Below are 20,913 nucleotides of genomic sequence, written 5' to 3'. Positions count from 1 at the left end.
GTGGAGGTATTAATGCGCGTCTGTCTGCTACATCTCCTTCCACTTGTTTCATCCCCTCCACCGGCCCGCAGACAGTTTTCTATCTCCGCTGTAGGGGCGGAGCGGCCCAGTGTAAATACTGCACGCGCACCGCCCTCCAAAAAAGACTTTGATCATTCATTCACTGGCCACCGCCCTACGCTCCATCTGAGTACATTGACAACAGTGTCGTAAAGTGTACACAGGACCAGCCAGACCGCATTCACATGCAGGAACAAAGTGACGGTTAAACGCCCCGAAAACACCTTTTTTTCAAACAGGATTTTTTGGGGGGATTGTTTCAGTCTTTTACATTATCAGTTATTTTGTTTACCTGTTTCACGTGGGATGTCTCTCTCTCTTTATATGTTATTCATTATTCATATTATATATATATATATATATATATATATATATATATATATATATATATATATATATATATATATATATATATATATATATATACACACATACATATATATGTGTAAGTAATATATATATATATATATATATATATATATATATATATATATGTGTGTAAGTATGTATATATATGTATACAAATATATTTATATTATATAATATATATTTATACACATACATATATATGTATATATATATATATATATATATATATATATATATATATATATATATATATATACATATTGATAACATATAAAGAGAGAGAGAGACATCCCAGGTGAAACAGGTAAACAAAATAACTGACACCACAATGGAGCTTTCACAGGCAATTATGTTTTGAGTGACTCATTTGCATATACACATAACATTTTCTGAAATGTTATGTGTATATAAAACAGAAATTTTAACATTGGATAAAGTCATGTTAAAAATGATTGTTTCATTTTGTTGATATATTTTAGTCGAAGGATTTTACAGAGGAGATTTGGGATCTTAACAGCCATATAAAAAGGGCAAAAGTAACTAATGTAACTAACTAAATTCAGGACAATGATTTTTGTATTTATATGCAAATTAGATATTACATAATGCTAACTTTTTGTGAATTTAGGAGAAATCTACAATCTAAAATAAATATCTAAACGTAAACTATAACATATATATTTTTTGCCATAATGTCAAAGACAAAATTGGAGCGGCAAGTGAGTGAGTGAGTCTCTCATTAGACCCGGCAAAGCTTCCTAAATGCTAGCTTGTTTCAAATCCCACAGCTTCAGTTTGTAATGCAGGCTATCAAACTCAATTATTTTCTAAGCTCCTCCACAGAAGACTTGTTCAAACATTTTCACAGGTCGAGTAGCACTTCTAGTACCGAACTTCATATGCAAAATTGGTGGAGTGCCCTTTAATATGTGAAGGGCTAATATATTTTTTAACAAGGCTTCCTTGTACTGTAAACTAGATGGGGTTTAAAAATCACACTTAATCACACAGTTTATGATGGAAAATTCCTTCCGCCATGGCAACTCAGCTTGTAGGACAAATTGATAGGTCATACAAGTGATACACATTGTTTTCTTTGAAGCAAACTCTAATATATTGCATGTTTTTATAGCTATTTCATATAACAGGAAAACAAAGTGGTATATTGTGGAGGATTGTAGTCTCACGAAAGGGATAAAACCTCTTTAAAGCAGTCCTCTGGTCGAGTTTAATATGACACCGATAAGAACATGTCTGAAATGATAAAGGTATGCCTACTATGTCTATATTTAAAGCCAAAGGAGCCTCCGCTTTTGCAAACTAGAGGCTAATGTTCCTGCAATGCTGTTTGTCTGTAGCCACCAGTATCTGCAAACCTGGAAAAGATGAGAAAATAATGATAGACAGACCTAATAAAATAAACCACTGCCAAGAAAGAGGAATGTTTGGGCAGTAAGTTAGCTAGGAATGTGTACCCTGTGGAAGGTAATACCTCTGGTTTTGGACCAGTACGCAGGGAATTTATCCTCTCAGAACAATATGTAACCAGGGATGAGAACAACAAAACACTCGGACACTAGTAACAGTATCTGCTTTTGTATTTTAAAATAAAAAATAATACGACCGTGAAAGCCATGAGTGACAATTAATAGCACCAATAGTAACAGAAATGTAGGTTCATTTGGGTTTCTGCTTCGTCTTTTTGTACCAATCAGGAACTTCTTTATTAGTCTGAAATGAAAGAAAAAGAGAGGAAGAATGATGGTTAAAAAAGTATGAAGTGCATGTCAGCAGGAGCTCCTGCTTGGAAAGATATTCTCACCAACCTTTTACACGATTCAAGGATGTATACTACTGCATGCCTTCGCTCAGCTGACAGTTTAAAGCTCGAAACTAACTGACAAAATGTGATTAATCATTTCACCTCTAGAGCTCCTTTGTCTGAACTTCTGTCCAGGCAGGTTAAGGTGGTGTGACTCATACAGGGTGTTGCCAAGTCAGACACTTACAAACACAGTGGGTTTGGGTTTGTTTGGTGACTCTTCTTCTGTGGTCCTGTTGATTTGTTTGGATTGGTGTTTTCCTGCACCAGAGGTCCTCACAGCAGTCTGATCAGTTTCCAACAGGTTTAGAGCGTCTCCCTGTTGGGTCCGCATGCCGATCAGGACCTGTTTCATCACCGCTAACTCCTAAAGAATCACATTGTTCATGAAAATAGGGACACAAGGCTAAAACAATAAATAGGAATTGTTAAGAAATAACTGGGAGTGTAGCGTCCAAAGGGCCAGATATCTCAAATGGATCACCGGGTCATTTGTTGATGGAAATTCTGGTAACAGGTAAACTAAACATCCATATAATACATGTATTAAACATATTTAGTATGATTGAAATACCTCGAATATATGTTAAGACGATACTATTTCAACAATTTTATGAAACATTCGCTTAAAAATGTATGCTTCCAGGAATGTTTATTGCTGCTTTCTGATGACATGTTTGTCTGCTGAACTCCCAACTATGGGACGACTTGCAATAAGCTCAACAAGCTCAAGGGTCTGCAGGGGTGGCAGCAGGGCAGAGGGGAGGACTCGGGGCCATTTCACGGTTCTATTTATCAACCCTGAGGACATGAGCCCTGGCATGTCACACACACACGCGCACACACACACGCGCGCACACACGCTCGCACACACCCACACACCAACACGCTCGAGCACACACACACGTACACAAGAACACACACGTACCCTGATGGCATCCCAAACAGCCAAGCTAAGGAACAGCTGTCTATGACAGAGCACATACTTTGAACAGCAAACGGCTGGCTCGAGGGACACACTCCCACGCGCACGTACATACGAACACACGCAATCTTGAAGGAAGCGCTGCAACACGGTGAAATAACAGCAGTGCGATCAGTTCAGTGGTTCTCAAAGTGGGGTCCGGGCTCCCAAGCAAAAATGTAACTACACACAATGACAGAAAGTATGGCTATCTTGGTCATTCATACACCTTCTGTAATAAAACCCGATCAGAAGAGGGGCCCTGGGACAAGATCCTGTGGTCTAATTTGTGTCCGTTAGGGGTCCTTGATGGGAAAAGTTTAGTAACCACTGGATTAGTTCAAAAATGAATCAGCAACCATATTGATCAATTAATCGTTTTTCAAGCAAATAATAAAAATTAAAAAATCCTGATTACATTTTCGGATGTTTTATAGACAAAACAACAACTCGAAAGATGAACCAATGGTGTAAATAATCTAGAATTACCGCCTCGCGGTTGTATCCCTCTGCCAACCAGTCAAGTTGCAATTTCCATCCATGTCTGTCCAAAATGTGATCACTGTGTTGCAACATGCTGGTTTTACTGATAAATATACATTTTAAAAGAGGGTTTTGCTGGAATTTCCTGTTTCCCTTTTGAAACAACCCAATATATGGGAATAGAATGGGAGACATTGCACGTGGATATCACAACAACATATCATTGTAGAAAACATCTTCATCATGCGTACCTCTCGATGGTTGAGGAGTCTCTCCAGATCGGCGGCCATATTGTTTTTCACCTGTTGTAGTGCAGTCCGTTCTTTCCTCAGAGAACTGGGGATGCAACCAAAAACAGGCAGAGAGAGAGAGAGCAGATCTTAAGTTAATATAAAAACATTACTGAACTTATTGTGAGGAATGAATTTAATATTCTACCTTACGAGGCCATGCGATACTTGTGAATCACTGATTTATGGTTTAAGAGATTCTTTCAGGGATGACGTCATCACATTGGCGAAATAGTGTAACATGCTGAATACTGTAGCTATCCATTGTGAATAACAATGAGTTTTGTTTGGCTTTAGGGTGGGGTCAGGTTCGGGTCAACACAGGACCAGGTGTGGTGTACATTAAAATCTGAAAGTGGCCTCATTTGTGTGACTCTGTTTTTTAAATGCAGAACGATAAACCAATCATTTTAAATGGCAGCAGTTTAATTTACTAGCATTGCGAGTTTAAATCACTGGTATGAAACCATCAAAAGCCAAGCAATACATTAAACACACCCGTCATACATTTCTAAATTACACTAAATAATTAATTGTTGGTTAGGATTCTATCTTGTGAGAAAAACTCGAGTACTGTCCAAGTGTTGTTTTTTCCTGGGGCTAAGATACATACAAGCAGGAGCTTGTGATGTTGCTGCTTTAAAGCAAATCATCTTGCAGATCTTGAAACAGCGGCTTGGTAGCTGCAATGTTCACTGAGAAATCTAGACAAAAATATTTTTAACTTGTGAGTCATATAGCTTGAGATCTGCCTCCGCTGCGACTCTGCTGTTGTCGTTGTCAATTTCTATGATATCACAAAACAAACTGTTAATACAATTAATCCTTAAAACAGACAGACTAAAGTACATGAAGTGAGAGTCTGTGTCTCTACGGTTAAACACATAACCCTGCATAGCCACAGGAGAACTTCAATATATCTGTCAGAAGGGGCAGTTTGAGAAGCTTATGGGGATTTTAAAGGATTCTTTCACTCTGCTGCTTGCCCCAGGTGAGAGCTCAGTGGTAGTGAGCAGCAAGAGAAAACCTGTAGTCTGTCAGTTTGCATATTTCCCAGGTTAAAATACAGAGATTTAGTTCTGGGACAGGAAGCTACAGTGCGCTGATGTCAAACACTCAATTATTGGGCAGAGACCAACTCATGCACACATGCAGCTTTGCACTAAAGCATAACAAGCTAGGTACGAGAGGAACCAATGCAGACAAAGGGAGATTGGCCGACTGCAGAGACGCCCAGGGGGAGGGAGGCATGGCCTGCTGCCATGATGAGTAAATTATAAAATACGAAATGTAACAAATGAAATTAACAAGAACGTGGCACAATACTTAATTGCCTTCAATAAAAAAAAAAGAGAAAAGGTCATGCGTGTGGATTTTTTTTTTTTTTTTCAGTTCCTCCTTGTAAGTGAAGGCGTGTCCTGTAGATGTACCTGACATCGTCCTCAAGCGAGGTGAGACGCTCCTTCAGCACGATGATCTGTGTATCCTTCTGTCTCACCGTCTCGATCAGATAGCTATAGGGCTGCTGTGTCTGCTGCAACAGCTGGTGGGCTGCCAACAACTGAGGAACAACACACATATACGCATAATTGCACAATCATATTAAAATATGACTTTGCCTTCACAATGTCAGGTTCAACTAAGGTTCCTTTTTGTATTACCGCCACTTAATAATACACCTGAGACTCAGTTATACATATTTTCACGGGTAGGCAAGAGTCACGCAAGGAGCAACAACAAAAGCTACACATCGGTCATCACATTGTTCAATATAAAGACAATTACTTGGTTATATTAGGAATATTTCCACTTTAAACATTCAAGAAAATCTGATCACACTCAGTTAAATCACACTATCGTCTAAACTTAATTACTCTGTATTTGTGTGCATTCATGTAAACGTCGACAGCGTATTGCTGGAAATATTTATATCTCTTTATAACTTCCCTTGAAACAGTTCTGTTCACTTTTGCATTGAAGTTCTTATTTAAATGAGAAAATACTCTACATCTTTCCATTTGGAAAGTATGACATTCACAGTGGAGAATACAAAAATAGGCTTTATCATTAGACTATGAAATTACGAGAAAAACATGCTATACCATGATAAATATCATTATCGAGATATGAAATGACCTGTATTGGGATAGATGATGTATTCGCCATTTGCATGTGGATAATAATACAAAACGTATGAATGACTCACGGACAGGATTTCCTTATCTCTGATGTCATACGGGTCGCTTGAGTGCCCATTGATGTGAGTTTTTATGAAGGCGTAACCAAGTCGTTTCCTTTTTATTAAAAGTAGTAGTAAGTCATACAGTTAAAATACAGTGAAACCTCTTTCTTGAAATTACAGTGAGAAAAGCACTTTCACAGTGTTTTTGATGATCCTTCATATAAGAGTCTAAATGTTCTGTGTGTATTACGATATTACTCAGTACTATCAATGTGTCATGCTTAGAATCTGCAAAAACAAAAGATATAGTAAGGGTGTTACACATTAAACCACTTTTACAGCCAGCAAGTAGTGAGCAGAACTAGGTGGGTCTGTGTGGGTGGTTGAGTGGTTAACACCCTTTCTAGTGAATAAAAACTATAATTTTTCACGCTCAATGTATTAGGAGGCATTCACGACGAGTGCCCGTCAGTCACTCCTGACAGTTGAATGGCTGGTTGATTTAGTCTCAAACCTGTCCAGGCTCTCTATTCTATCTTACACAGCCTCTCTGCTCATTGAGAATAGAATAAGGAGTGAGAACAAAGCAAGCACATTGGTTGCACGAGCCGTCGCTCTCAGGGCGATTTTTAGCGTCCAGACATGAGAAGTAGACACGTGATAGACACGTGACCTCGGTTACACATAGTTGGCACAAACACAGTCATGCACAGACAAAATACACACACCCGAAAGTAAAGCTGTCTGAACAATGCACACACATGCAAATAACATGCCGAACAAAAGCGACAATGATTGGCCTGATGAGTTGTTGGGTGAGTGAAGAGCGTGGCCGTCACGGTCATAAGCACCGTTTCCCACTGTGCCAACAACTGTGACATGCAAGACAAACTTTGTGCTCTGTTCTCAAACAACACTGTCCTCTTCCTGGCACAGTTTTACAAGCCGATTCAGAGAAGTGACATTGTTTAACTTAACATTGTTTTTGTTTTTTAAAGCAGAAGACACTCTTTAAGGGAATCCTGAAGTGAGTTTGATGATACGTGTGGTGACCGACCTCACAAGCTCGTTGTATTTTCTTGTGCAGCGTCGGTCTTTAAGACTTCGGTTAGACGTGCTTTGACTTTCACAGCAGAGTGTCACGTGATGCTGTGACGAGGTACATCGTTGGTGATGAGAGAGGAGCCACCGATCTTGGCTCTGTGATAATGACTACGTTATGTCATCAGGGAGAGGTAAAAAAAAACAAAAAAAAAAACATCTGAAATAAATCACATGGCTTTGATGGAGGCTGTGGGATAACCATAATCTGAGTTGCTGTAGGAGATTTGTGATGGTGGGAAAAACAAGTGTGTGTTGCAGGCACCGACTTGCACGGCTTGGAATGTTTTCTTTAGTACTTTACTTAAATTAAAATTGTATCCCATTAATAACTCACCTCAGGCGTACAAACACCTGAATGCTGTGTGTGTGTGTGTGTTTACCTCTTCAGATATCTGTCCTGTCTGTGACTTGTGTCTCTCCAGCTCTCTTGTCAGAGACGTGTTCAGCCTCTCGAGCTGCAGCACCCTGCGGGCCAGGTGAACGCTGCATGACGCACAAACACAAACACAAACACAGTTGTGGAAATTCCAACTCATGACAACACCAACAAGTTTACACTAGTGTTTCTCCATGTTGTTTACCCGACAGTTTATGGAGCCACAATAGTTGGGATCAGTTTGAGCTCTTGGCTGAGCATACTTCAAATTAAAGTGTAGAGTAAAATGCGAGTGTATTTAGGGTCAATTTTTAAAAAGAAAAGAAAAACTAACGACCATTTTGCGATGGGATCATACCAATCGTGACGCCAAATCGGGCAAGAGGTTTCTCCCCTTCCTAACACCCGACTTGCGGTGTCCTTGCCCGGACCACACCCATCTTCAAAGTCAGCCTTAATTTTTGATTGACACACAGCTGTAATGTTTGTTTCGTGACTGCATCTTTGACTAAAGGTGTCAACAGACAGTCAGACATAAATATAAACATCTGGCAAACTGCCTCTGTGGTAGTTCCCCCTGCAGGATGTGTTTCATTTTGCCATAATGACACACATGGTAAAAACAAGACCAACAACAAGCTGTCGCGGCTGGTGACTACGACAAAGTGATTGTTGGCACAAATCCAATATCTGGCTGATATAACAGGACACCAACATGTCAGTTTAAACTATTATATATTAGCATGCTCATTTCTTAATGAATACAGTATATTTAGAAATAAGCGCACACACAGGTGCGATGTGAGCAAATTCCAGTGTTCCTTCAGTGCCATCTCTTATGATGTGTCCTCCTATTCTTGAAATGTGAAGTGTATCATGTGCTGTACCTCTGTTTTAGTCTTCTTTTAGCCGTCGTGGGAACATTGGCTCCGTAGCCGTACGAGAACAGCACTCTCTCGGCCTCCTCTTCATTCTCAACTGGCAACAGACAGAAACACAAATACTGTCTCTATACATCTCAAGGATCATTGTGATAACAATGTGGTAACTTGTGGGTGTTTTTACTGTCCTGCTCCTGTTAGTATTTTGTAAAACTACCAGACAAGCCTGGAGTTAAATTCTGTGGTGTTACGCAACGCCTTCCTTCCGACCAAGGATCTGAAGGAGGCAGTGATCGTTCGTTTGTGCTTTCATCTTTCTGACCACACTGTAATGTGTGCAATGTTATGTCACGAGTACGGTTCGTACTTTCAGCAGCCTGCATGGTGACTTGGTCCAACTCCTGCTCCAGCTTTTCGTATGTCTCCAGCCGAGATGCCTGCTCGGCATTCTGAGCGTGCAGCTCCGCCAACCGCTTCTCTGATGACGTCTGCAGTCTGTAAAACTCCTGGGTCAGGAGCTGAGGGACCGGAGGAGAGTAGAGGGGGAAAAGAGGGAGAGCAGTTGGGGGAGATGGAGAGCCAATGAGCCATTTTGAAATTGGAAAAATTACATTCCTGAGGTATAGTATTTATGTTAAATTGTGTGAGTGTAAAACAATTATAGAAATGTGATCATATTTTCACTGTATTGCTGTTTTTTTTTCACCTTCTTTTTTTCGTTCTTCTTTTTACAAAAAAATAACAAAAAGCCAGCCCCCAATTGTGTTACATTGTTGTTGTTTTTAAAGTTGTTTCCACAAAAAGAGAAACATTGTTGAAATAACATTGAATCACTCTTATAGCCAACAAAGAATACTCTCAAATTTAGATAAACATGTATTTTATGCTACTCCCACTAAAACTCCTATTAGGCTTGCAGAGTTTCCATCATGGTAAATGTCAGGCATGAAAACGGGTCAGGGGTGAAAAAGGTGAGAAGGATATTACCCCTCTAGGGGGGTCCGGGGCATGCTCTCCCATAAGAAAAATTTAAATATTCCATATTTTAAAGCATCAATCTGATGCATTTTGAGATGCTTTTTTTGCAAACCTGGGGAGAGCTGGAGAAACTTAACTTCAGCCATAAGTCAAAAATTATTATGGCTTCCTTACTAAGTATTATACAAGCCATTTCATGCCAGCCTGTCACTGGGTCTAACATTTACAGTCAGACCTGCAAACTCATGAAGGGGGAAAAAGGTGACACCATATATATATATGTACACAAACTACCGTTCAAAAGTGTGGGGTCACCCAGACAAATGTTCAGTTTCTTCGCAATTTCTCGCATGGAATAGTCTTCATTTTTAAGAACAAGAACAGACTGGCGAGTTTCATATGAAAGTTCTCTTTTTCTGGCCATTTTGAGAATATAATGGAACCCACAAATGTGATGCTCCAGATACTCAACTAGCTCAAAGGAAGGCCCGTTTCATAGCTTCTCACCAGCAGAACTGTTTTCAGCTGTGCTAACATAATTGCACAAGGGTTTTCTAATCATCCATTAGTCTTCTATGCGATGAGCAAACACAATGTACCATTAGAACACTGAGTGATAGTTGCTGGAAATGGGCCTCTATATCACCCATGTAGATATTTCATAAAATAGTCATTTACCACATTAACAATGTATAGTGTATTTCTGATTAATTTAATTCATTGAAAAAAACACTGCTTTACTAATAAGGACATTTCTAAGTGACTCCAAACTTTTGAACGCTAGTGTGTGTGTATATATATATATTTTGTAGACTTAATACTTACAATATGCACTACAGCTATACTATACTGAATATTGTTTTGCTACTACTACATTTCACTTCATAATATTACACTTATATGCCATATGTATAATGTACCAGCCTTTTTATTTTATTTGACCATATTATGTCATACTGTTATACCACTTTACTTTGAGGAGACGTCACTGTTAGTCTAGGACACTGAATAATATTTCTACCAGGTAAACCTGAACATGCACACCTCTCTCTGTGTGACAGCGATTATAACTACATAACTCTATAGATTATAATTAACTGGAGGATACACTTTCTTTCTACACGTAGATCTTAAACCCTTAAATATAAACAGGAGCCCGGCCACCCTACGGAGGAAACTCATTTAATTTTTTTTATTAAAATAAAAGTTGGATAAAATCTCCATTGTCCTCTCCTTATATGTAGTGAGGTGTCGGTGGTAGAACTGCAGTGCCGCTGACTCGCCGCTCTCCTGTCTGACGTCACACGCTGCCACGGACTCTCCATTGTAAGTAATCTCACTGGCTGTCTCTCCAACAACGTTAGCTAACGTGTTAGCAAGCTGACTAGCTTGCCATTAAAAAACTGGTGGGAGGGAAATGGCTGTAGACATCTTAACGCTGATTGGCCAAGACTCGACACGTCAAAGATCTTCTATTGCTAAGATGATCACGACCTCAGTTGTTTTCCGTGTCCCACTCCAATCTCAGAAACGGCAGACAGTTGACCCTCCCCCTACCCCCTCTCTCCCAAAAACAAAAACTCTTCGGATCTACACCCTCACGTGGATGACATATTTTGATTTCAAAACGGCGAATTTGAGTGATTTTCATGTCTGAAATGTGAAAAGTAACGGTAACCTTTACCATTCCTCATTTTCCCACATGTAGTAGCATAGACAAAAAGACAATCATAAAAAGAGAGAAGTGAAAGAAAAAAAGGAGGAAAATAAATCTAAATGAAAGGATGATTTTTATTTAAAAAATTAGCCCTTCATTCATTCATGTATTGTATTAATTTGTATATGTGTTTAAAAAGAGAAAAGATCTTTGTGCAACGCATTGTTTCTCCATGGACCGGGTTAAACACAGGTGAAGAGGTGAACCTCAGCTAAGTGCATCCAGACATCAAGAACAATCTGCACTCAATTAACTTATTGTATAAATGGGTGTGCTACAGTGGACAGAGATAAGAATGGAGCCACTGGACCAGCTTACAAAGACTGGATAGACATATTCCCAGGAGTGAAGCATTAATCTTTAAGTACTTTGGATGGACTCCTCCCTAAATGAACAGAACAATGATTCACTCATCAGTTGGACATTTTCGGTTGTATTCATTCATGTGATGTTGACAGCAAGTAAGCACCTTTGACCATATGTATTATTGCTTACTATTAAAAACGTAGAATATATAGGATTTCTGAATATGGTAACACCATATTCACAGATATATAGTCTTGTTTATCATTTAATATCTAACTGAAATTCCAACCAACAATAAATGTTGACTGGCGGAAATCAAATCATGAGAGGAAGAAGAGGCACAAGTGAAGAGATAAACTAATTACTGCGTATACCGCTGTAATGCAACAAGTAAAACGTCTTCATTTTGTCTTAATATTTAGAGTACCTCCAGTTTCTTCTGTTGTTTCTCACACTCCACCTGGCACTGGGCCAGGGCCTTCGCCGTCTCATCCTTGACCATCTCAGCGCGCTCGGCTTCGAAGGAGTGCAGCTTGGCCTGATTGGACAGCTCTGATACCCGGCTGTCAGTACCCAGCTGGAGCCGACGAAACCTGCATAGACGGAGAGACACACACACACACACACACACACACACGCAGACAGGTGGATCTTGCACTGTGGAGACACAAAAACACACACACCTCACTAAATATGAATGAGAGTCGGTGTGTTAAAAAAAAAAGAAAGTGATGCAGAAGGTAAACTCAGCTCTGCGCCGCTGGTTGAGCTCAGACATGCCTGTTGGTTTCAAAGAAATGCTGCAATAGATTCCTTCATTTAGGTACAATCACACATGTTTGGAAAATTGTCACGGAAGTGACTATTTAGCACAATGAACAATTCCTATGTTGAGTTTGTATGTTCAGTACAGTGGTACTATAAGCATGTCTTAAATCCTTTAATTGCAAAAGAGTTCTTCACGGCCCCCCAGCAATGTTTGCTCATGTTTTATCCGTCGTGTTTGTAGTTGGCAGCTGGTGGAACTTGTTTCAACTTAGGAATTCAGTAAGTAGAAACGAAATAGAATGTATTCTACAGTTTCTGTTCTGACACAAGTCCACGTGTGGGCAACGGAGACGATAGAAGCACCTTGGCTCCAGAAAAAGAGAACATTGATCAACCCTTCTGATGTCATTCAACAACATTGCAAACAAATAAATGGTTGATCATTGTTTAAAGTCATTTATCAGGCAGCCAAACATTTGTTAATTCTACCTCCACAAATACAGTATGATAGTTTTCCACCGAAAGGTAAAACAAAAAGGCGGGCAACATTTTTTTGAGCCCAGTACTCTTTAACAGGCAGCTTTCAAGCACCGACACACAGACCATGGAGGTTGGTTGGATAATATTAATAACTCTCGATTACAGCTGACCTGATAGGATTTCATCATGCATGGAACGCAGGCCTGAGCTGTCACAGTGACAGAAATGTACACATGGTCAACATTGCCTTCTTTTATTAATGGTGGCTGCAATCTAAACGCGAAGAAAAAACTAAAAGTTCCAAAAACTTGAACTTGCTTTACAGAGTGGGCTTTTCTCTGTTCTTTCAAATGACATTTTAATGGCAATATTTACAACTACAGAGCACCTGACTCGGGGGTTCCCCAAGGCAATTCAATTACAGCTAATTACAGTTTAGGTCTGCTAGAGGGGTGAAAATGGAAAACCTCACTGAATGCTTTGTCTTTGTTTTGGACATGTTGATCACCGTAACCAGCATTCTGTAATAGAGTGCCGAGATCCAAGCTGGTCCTCGATGCTACAAACCATCTGACGCCATTTCAAGCTTGTCCGCCTCATTCTTTGCCCCAAAAATAGAGGCATGCGTGGGGTTAGGGGTTAAGGGCTTGAGGATCGCATCTGTCGTTGCTGGCCTGCGATGTGACGCAGAGGGGGAATGTGATCGCGGAGAGAGAGAGAGAGAGAGAGAGAGAGAGAGAGAGAGAGAGAAAGAGAGAGAGAGAGCAAGGGAGAGTGAAGTGTGTGTGTGTGTGTGTGTGTGTTTAAAGTAAGACCAACAGCTGGTGGCTTGGACCTAGAGAAATGACTGGTATGTAGTAGTAACCCAGGAAAGAGACACTACTGCTGCTGCTGTTGCTGCTGCTGCTGTGTACGTGCGGCTCTGCCTGCCTGTTGGTTGCAGATACAATATTGTTTAAGTTTAAATAAATACATTACTGAAACATGAGTGTAAGTTAAGACGTGTTGTGGAAACATATTTTTCGACTTAGTTCTTTTCAATACGAAGAACACGTTTCCAAAAATGTGCTACAAGAAAAATCAGATGCAAATACACGTCAATTAATTCACAGACGGACTTCAATGTATGCAGCAGAAATATAGAAATATGGCATAAACAGGATACACTGTTCAGGAGGCTGACTGAAAAGGACTTCTCCGATAACAACAAAATGCCAGCTTAAAGTATGTATGTGCATGTGTGCGCAGCAGGGCTCGCAATATATCTGTTGCAATTCCCATGCAAGATTTGAAACTTCCTTCAGGGACGTGACCCTGAGGCATCTTTTGAGGCTATAGTGAGATGGGCCATTTTGCCTGGGGCAGAAGATAGTGACGAGCAACTTGGATACAAATCCCTCAGAGGATGTTTGGAAACGGGGAAATGACTACAAAGGAGGTGTAATTGATAATGTGCAAAATCTGAATCAAACACTTTAGCTTTATCATCGCACCAGCTTTGTCAAGAAGAAGAAAAAATGAAGCGAGTCTAAAAGGAGCTATTTAAAAATCCTTCGCCACAGTTCAAGGGGATTTCCTCAGCATCTAAATAGTCTTCAGTACAACACAGTCTCACTTTGAGATTCAGATTCACTTCAGATTCAGTAATTTATTGCCATATCAACCGTCGTAGATTTGCAATTCGTTTCAGTGAGCTGAACGACAAACTATATAATCACATAATCACATAGCACACGCCACAAAAACACACTGCCACAATACAATTACAGTAACTATAAAATAAATACAATAGTGCAACCAGAGGATTCATGCCCTGAAAGTGCATGTGCTCGTTTGTACAACCTGTGAAGCATTGAGGAGGCGGATTGCTTCAGGATAAGTGCTGTTGGGGAAGCGAGATATTCTCATGTTGTGGAGGAGTGCTTTGCAATTCAAACCCAACAGTTGAATGTGGATGTGAGCAGAACAGTGACACCAGTTGCTACTAAACTGACCTTCCGTGAACTTCTGACCCCACACACACGGCAAAGCGTTCATGTGATCATTAGTAAGAGACAGTGAACCACAGCCACCTAAGTTCCCACAGCTCCCACAGCACGCGCTAATGACAGACTGCCGCTGGCTCACACATCCGCATCAGAGCAACAGCAAGCTCACAGCTTGCGGGACAATATGGAGGAATTCAAGCTGAGTGTAAGCTCATGGTAGAAAAATAAATAAATGTACAACCAGGTCACTAATAAGCAAAGCAATTATGCCTGCTTTACAAATCCTGCCAGAGGCCACCGCCACACTACAAGGATACGGATATAATGTGGTTTAACCGTGTGACACCATATTTCAAATTCATACATCGTTCACAATAATGTTTACCAAGTTGTCAGTTAAACAGTTGCCCTCAGGAGACGTTCCTTTCCTGATCTGCAGCATTTTGTGTGCATCCAGGCAGTGACCTACATTTTAGTGCAGCAGTTGTACTGTTTAACTCCTAAAAGGCCAATGGAGCTGGTGAACATGTTGATGGCTCGGCATCTTGTCTTAATTTATTTATTCACTTGAGTATCTGAAAGAGGCGAGTGCAACTGGGTCTGCAGCTAGCTGCTGAAAGTTTGAGAAATGGCAAACAGGAGAATTTTGTGATGATTTTGTGACTTGTTTTATACAAATTAAAAAGGCAGATTCTACTATACATTTTTATTGTCTACACGCTCCAACTTTAAAGGGTTAGTTCACCTAAATTGCCAAGAAACCTTTCTCCTTCTAGTGGTTTATAGGTATAGGTTTGTTTTTATTTGTCCAGGTTTTTGTTTTCTGCCGTTGTCCCATAGATAAAGAAGGTAAATATAATTCCCTTTATAATAAACAAATACAATGAATCTGCATGGCTAGATAGCACAGGAAGTGAGTGAGAAAATGTGTTTTTTCTTCTTTTCTTGTAAATCGGGTGAACCAACTTTTTGACTGACACTTCAAACTTTACTGTTTGAGTTATAGTCATAAAAGAAAAGCAGGAGAAGAAAAAAAAGACTAAATGGAAAAACTAAATGTACCTGTCAGTCAATATATCTAAACACAATATGATACAAACTGTTTGGCCAGATGTATGAACTCTTGATGTGTGTGAAGGAAGGTAAAAACTCACTGTTCCAGCAATTGGTCATATCTGGACTGGGTGTCTCTCTCAGAAGACACTGCTCTGTCCTTCTCCAGAACTGCGTTGTCTCTGGCCTCACGCAAGTTCCTGGTCAATAACACAAATCCAACACGCAGTACAAAGGAATCAGCAGGTTCTGTTATGTCATATGATTTTCAAATATTTTTTTTTCTTTTGAAGTTATGTTGGTATTTCCCTTTATTTGAATGCTACTGGGAAGTAACTGTGCTCATAGCTCTTCCTCTTATTTAATGTTCTCGTATGCATTCATTATTTCAGTTGCTGACTTATTCTGTGCTGTATGCTAGATGAGCGGTTAAAAACAACAAGTCAAAGTAATTGTGTGAGCACAATTCATCTCTTCCCTCACACATTGCTCACATTTATAAATAAGAATGAAGACACAGCTCCCTGCAATAATATAAAAGACTACATCTGCACTTTTTGAGAAAGACTGTCATGAAATTAGCTTTTAGATACACAACAAAGAAGAAATATTTATATTGCGAGATAATGTTCACAAAAAGTGCAACTTCCTCGGGTTTGTATAGCAACATAAATACATATATGCCGCTTCTTAAGAGTGATAGAAAAAAAAAGACTGATACCTGTTCTCCCTCTCATACATCTCCCTGGAGGTTCGCTGCAGATTGTCTATCTCCTGACTGGTTTTCAGCCTGATGTTCTCCAGCTCCTCTCTCAGCTTGGTCTCATACTCTGACTTATAGCGGTCTCTGTAGAAAAGAAAAGAAAAGAACTGGATCAATGTAGGTCTCCCACATTAAAAACAGTAGATTATTGGCTGCTGGTGCAAAAACAGCAGAGCCTAACCTGGATGCCACGTATTTTTCGTAGGCATCCTCCCTCGCCTTCTTAGTGTCTTCTAATTGCACCTGGAGCACAGAATCAAGACGTGAGAGCACATTAGAAGACTCCTTTCTATTATTGAATATATATTGTATTTGATGAGCATCATAGCTGATCAATTGTATGAACCTGCAGCCTCTCCAGGCGGTCTTCTCCATGTGCACAGCGGACACTGAGCTCCATGTTCTGCCTGTGCAGATACTCCTTGTCCTTCTGCAGGAGAGTCACCGACTGCTGCAATGCTGCCACCTGGAGGACAATAACGGGAGAAGATGCAGCACTATTATAGAACAAAGTATAACCAAAGAGACTTTAGTGAGGATTATGGAGACCAATTATGCAGTGAGTGTGTATATGTGTGCGTGTAGGTGTGTGTGTGTGTGAAGCACCTCTTTGCTGAGTGTGTTCCTTTCTCCGGTAACTGCTGTGTGAGTCAAGTCTAGTGTCTCAAATCTTCTCTTTAAGTCCTTTAGTTCTGCCTCAAAGTTGTCACGCTCACTACAAACCACAAAAAAAGGTTGTAAAGGGTTAACAAGAAACACACACACACACACACACACACACACACACACACACACACACACACACACACACACACACACACACACACACACACACACACACACACACACACACACACACACACACACACACACACACACACACACACACACACACACCGTTTGATGGCAGGGTAGTTGTCCCGGCGATAATCTCCTTCTTGGATCTGCTGTTTGGTATCGGCCAGTTCTAGTGTCAGTCTCTGGCTCCTTAACTCCAGCTCAGTACGTAGACGCCGCTCCTCCTCGTAGCTCTGTGGACACAAAGACAACTTTTTCATGATGGAGTATTCACATCATTAGTTATGCTATTCAATAAGCAGGAGCATACCTCCTAAACACGACAATACATTTTTCAGCAAGAATCTCCCGTCAAGAAAATTCCCACAAGCATCTTGCTCCATGCTGCCTTAACAATGTCGTACAGTCCCTGCCCATTCTCTAATAGCACATTTGTGTTGTAACCATCACATCCTTTTTATGGACTCATCTTGAGCTGATGGGTAATTTTCCTGCTAGATGTGTCTAAGTGGAGAAAATAAACTGACGACAAAAGCAAGCACCTGTTTAGTAACAATATCTTGATACTCTGTGGTATCTAAACAATGCTCATTTAGTCTGCAGGTGGCTGTGGATCAGTGGGTAGAGCGGGTCGTTCTTTAACCGACGTTATCATCCGAAGTGTCGCCTGTTGCTCCCCAGGTGCTTTACAGCAGCTTACGGCTCCCAAAATGCTGAAGTTGGGTTAACGCATTCAAATTAAATTAAATATAGTTAAGTTTCATGTATGTATATGATGAATGCAATAAAGTTTAAGTTTCAAAGGTTGCTATTGTTATGTGTTGATGTTGTGTTTTTTGCCAAATTCTTACCCTGCCTTCAGCATGCTACATCATTATCTCATCAATGTGTCATTTATACCTACAGGGCATCTGCTGACTGACATTTTTTTGTTCTTTAAACCACTCTCATTCTCAACACTGCAGGCTGTGAAAATTAACATTTCGACTGTAACTGACACGTCCAGCATTGACAGAACACATTTCAGGTGGCTTACGTGTCTTCCACGTTTTCACTTTTAGGTTAAAGGTAACTGAACCTCTTGACCCTTTCTGCATTCTACATACCTATGCTTTCTAAATATGTGACTCAATGTTTGAAGGAGTAATTATTGTGTTTGAAGTGTGTTTGTTCTTAAGCGTTTAAACAATGCAAGAAATGCAGCTTATTGGTATTTTGGACTTACATTTGTGCTCACAAACACATGAAAAGGTCACGAAAAGCAGTCTCTTGCTGGTAAACTGTTCAACAGTTATGTTTATTTGAACTTTACAATGAACATAATCTATGATTTTTACAGAGATGAAATGGAAATAAACAAAATGTTGACAAAACATAAAGAATACAATAATGCATAATGTCCATAACTTCAAAACAAGAGAACTCGCAAAGAAAGATGAAAAATGTGACATAGAGGTGTAGTGCAAGCTTGTGTATGTGTGCCGTACCTCCATCAGAGCCTTCATTTGGCTTCTGTTTGAATTCAGGTCATCTGTCAAACTGCCTCTCTTCACACTGAGCTCAGCCAGCTGAGCCCGCAGAGGAGTCACCACCTCGTAGAAACGCATCTAACCACAGAGAGAAAGGGTCGCCATATCAGCGTCAACCAGCTCTCCATCACATCTTGTCTCTCTGGTCCATTAATGTGGTGTAAAGACTAGGGAGAGCCCCCCATACTTACAGCTACGTATTCCTGTATGGAGATTTTGTCTTCAGGGAGGTCGCGGAGCTCCTGGTACCTGTCCGGAGAGATGTCCAGATCCCTGAGAGACCTCCGCAGCTCTCCACCTTTCTCACACAGCTGCCGGTTGGTCTCCTCTAGCTGCTGCTGCCTGAGCAGGATGGCCTCCATCTCTTGCTTACGCAGAGCCTGCTGCTTCCTGGTGATGACAATCTTAGTGAGCAGTTTACATTTGTGCTTGCCAGCCAACTGATGGGATAGATAACACAGATAGATAACACAGAGTTATCCTGGAGAGTTATCCTGGTAAACCGTTATTCTTGCTTCAAATACATACCCATAAAGGCAAGGCAACCACTCTCACATTTTATTTATACACGTTTCTTTAATTAGACCATTAGTTACAGTTCACTTGCACACACAGACATTTCAGGCTCTGCCTCAGCCTGTGAGATCTTAATTGGAGTTTACTTGGTATTCAATAATATGATATTAATAATTGTATCTCAGTGACATGACTGCCAAGACACAATACTGTGTGTGTGTATATATATATATATATATATATATATATATATATATATATATATATATATATATATACACACATAGTAATGAGAGAGAGAGAGAGAGTGTATCAGATAAAGAAAAGATGATCCTTTATTAGTCCTGCAGCGGGGAAATTTACAGGATTACAGCAGCATACAGTAAGTGCAAACCAGACATAGTAAGAGTAATCAAAACAAGTATTATAAATGAGTAATAAACAGAAAAGAATATTCACTAAGTAAAAAACAAAATCCACAATAACTAAAAATATTATATTATATGCCTGTCCGTCACCACCATTTTAACATGTCCTCACCTGTTCTCCTCTTGAGTAAGTTTCAGCTGGCTGTCCAGCCTCAGAGCCAACACTTGTTTCTGATGTAGAGCATCATTCAGCCTCTCCTCCAGCTCCTCAACCTAACATATAAAAACGCACACAATGAATCAAAACACTGTTATTGTAACAAAGATCATTTTTGGAAAACTACTGCCTTTCTCTGTCAGGTCATATGCAGGTTGTATGAATAACACCTGCATATGCATAATAATGTGATGAGAGGCACACACTGGTGATAGATAGGTCACGCCCACATAAATACTGTCCAGCTTTCCTTGGGTCTACCTTGGACATGCTGTCGGCCTTCATGTTGTCTATGATCAGGTTCTTCTGAGAAAGCTCAATTTTCAACAGCTGGACGTTGTGCATCAGCTCCTTCCTCTCGATCAGCTGGCGGGTCACCTTCTGGGAGCCGTCCCGCTGCTCGTCGGACGAGGAGACGTCCTCGGTGGTGGGCACGGTTGTTTCTAGGCTGATGTCCTCCGACTCCAGGTCCAGGGAGCTGGAGACGTTGGCTGCTGTCGGCCTCAGATGTTGCTTCTTGTGAGACATTTTCTATTGTTTTGGTCCTCTTTTTTTCACCAGCTAACTTTAACTAGCGGAGCCAGTTACTGTAACGGAGATTACGTGATAGTACAAAAGGTGTGTTAATCAAGAGCTAACCGAACGTTAATCGCCATCGCGATATGATTCTTAAACGTTGGTTTGCCCCAAGAAGAACCGAAAACAAACTCCAACCGCGCATCAACCTAGCTAGCATAGACCGCTTTAAACACGCTATTAATGTACTCATACGTTACAATTTAACGTTACAGTGATACCCGTCGCTGACACGAGCACACGGTGGGGTGTTTTGGTTTTTAAGGGTCCCGCTCTAAGCCGCTTGTGTACCGCCAACCGCTCGACTACGACGGCGACGAGAGGC

The 20,913-nt window shown here is 40.4% G+C and overlaps 1 protein-coding gene across 1 annotated transcript; it reads right to left on the bottom strand.

Moving 5' to 3' along the window:
- Positions 1 to 2,015: 2,015 nt before the first annotated feature.
- pibf1 (progesterone immunomodulatory binding factor 1) lies at positions 2,016 to 20,540 on the bottom strand (the record flags this gene model as incomplete). The annotated part of the gene is made up of 18 exons (XM_079230293.1): positions 2,016 to 2,160; positions 2,439 to 2,618; positions 3,950 to 4,034; positions 5,419 to 5,549; positions 7,655 to 7,757; positions 8,538 to 8,628; positions 8,899 to 9,049; positions 11,960 to 12,125; positions 15,923 to 16,021; positions 16,543 to 16,668; positions 16,766 to 16,827; positions 16,931 to 17,050; positions 17,191 to 17,299; positions 17,482 to 17,615; positions 18,870 to 18,989; positions 19,103 to 19,301; positions 19,968 to 20,068; positions 20,274 to 20,540. 18 exons carry the CDS (start codon positions 20,538 to 20,540, stop codon positions 2,107 to 2,109), a joined length of 2,298 nt encoding a protein of 765 aa, XP_079086419.1. The 3' UTR covers positions 2,016 to 2,106.
- Positions 20,541 to 20,913: the final 373 nt, after the last annotated feature.

This window comes from Taurulus bubalis (genome assembly GCF_910589615.1).
Source record: "Taurulus bubalis genome assembly, chromosome: 14".
Lineage (NCBI taxonomy): Eukaryota > Metazoa > Chordata > Actinopteri > Perciformes > Cottidae > Taurulus > Taurulus bubalis.
Note: the sequence above shows the minus strand (reverse complement) of the source record. Positions and strands in the feature narration are given on the sequence as shown.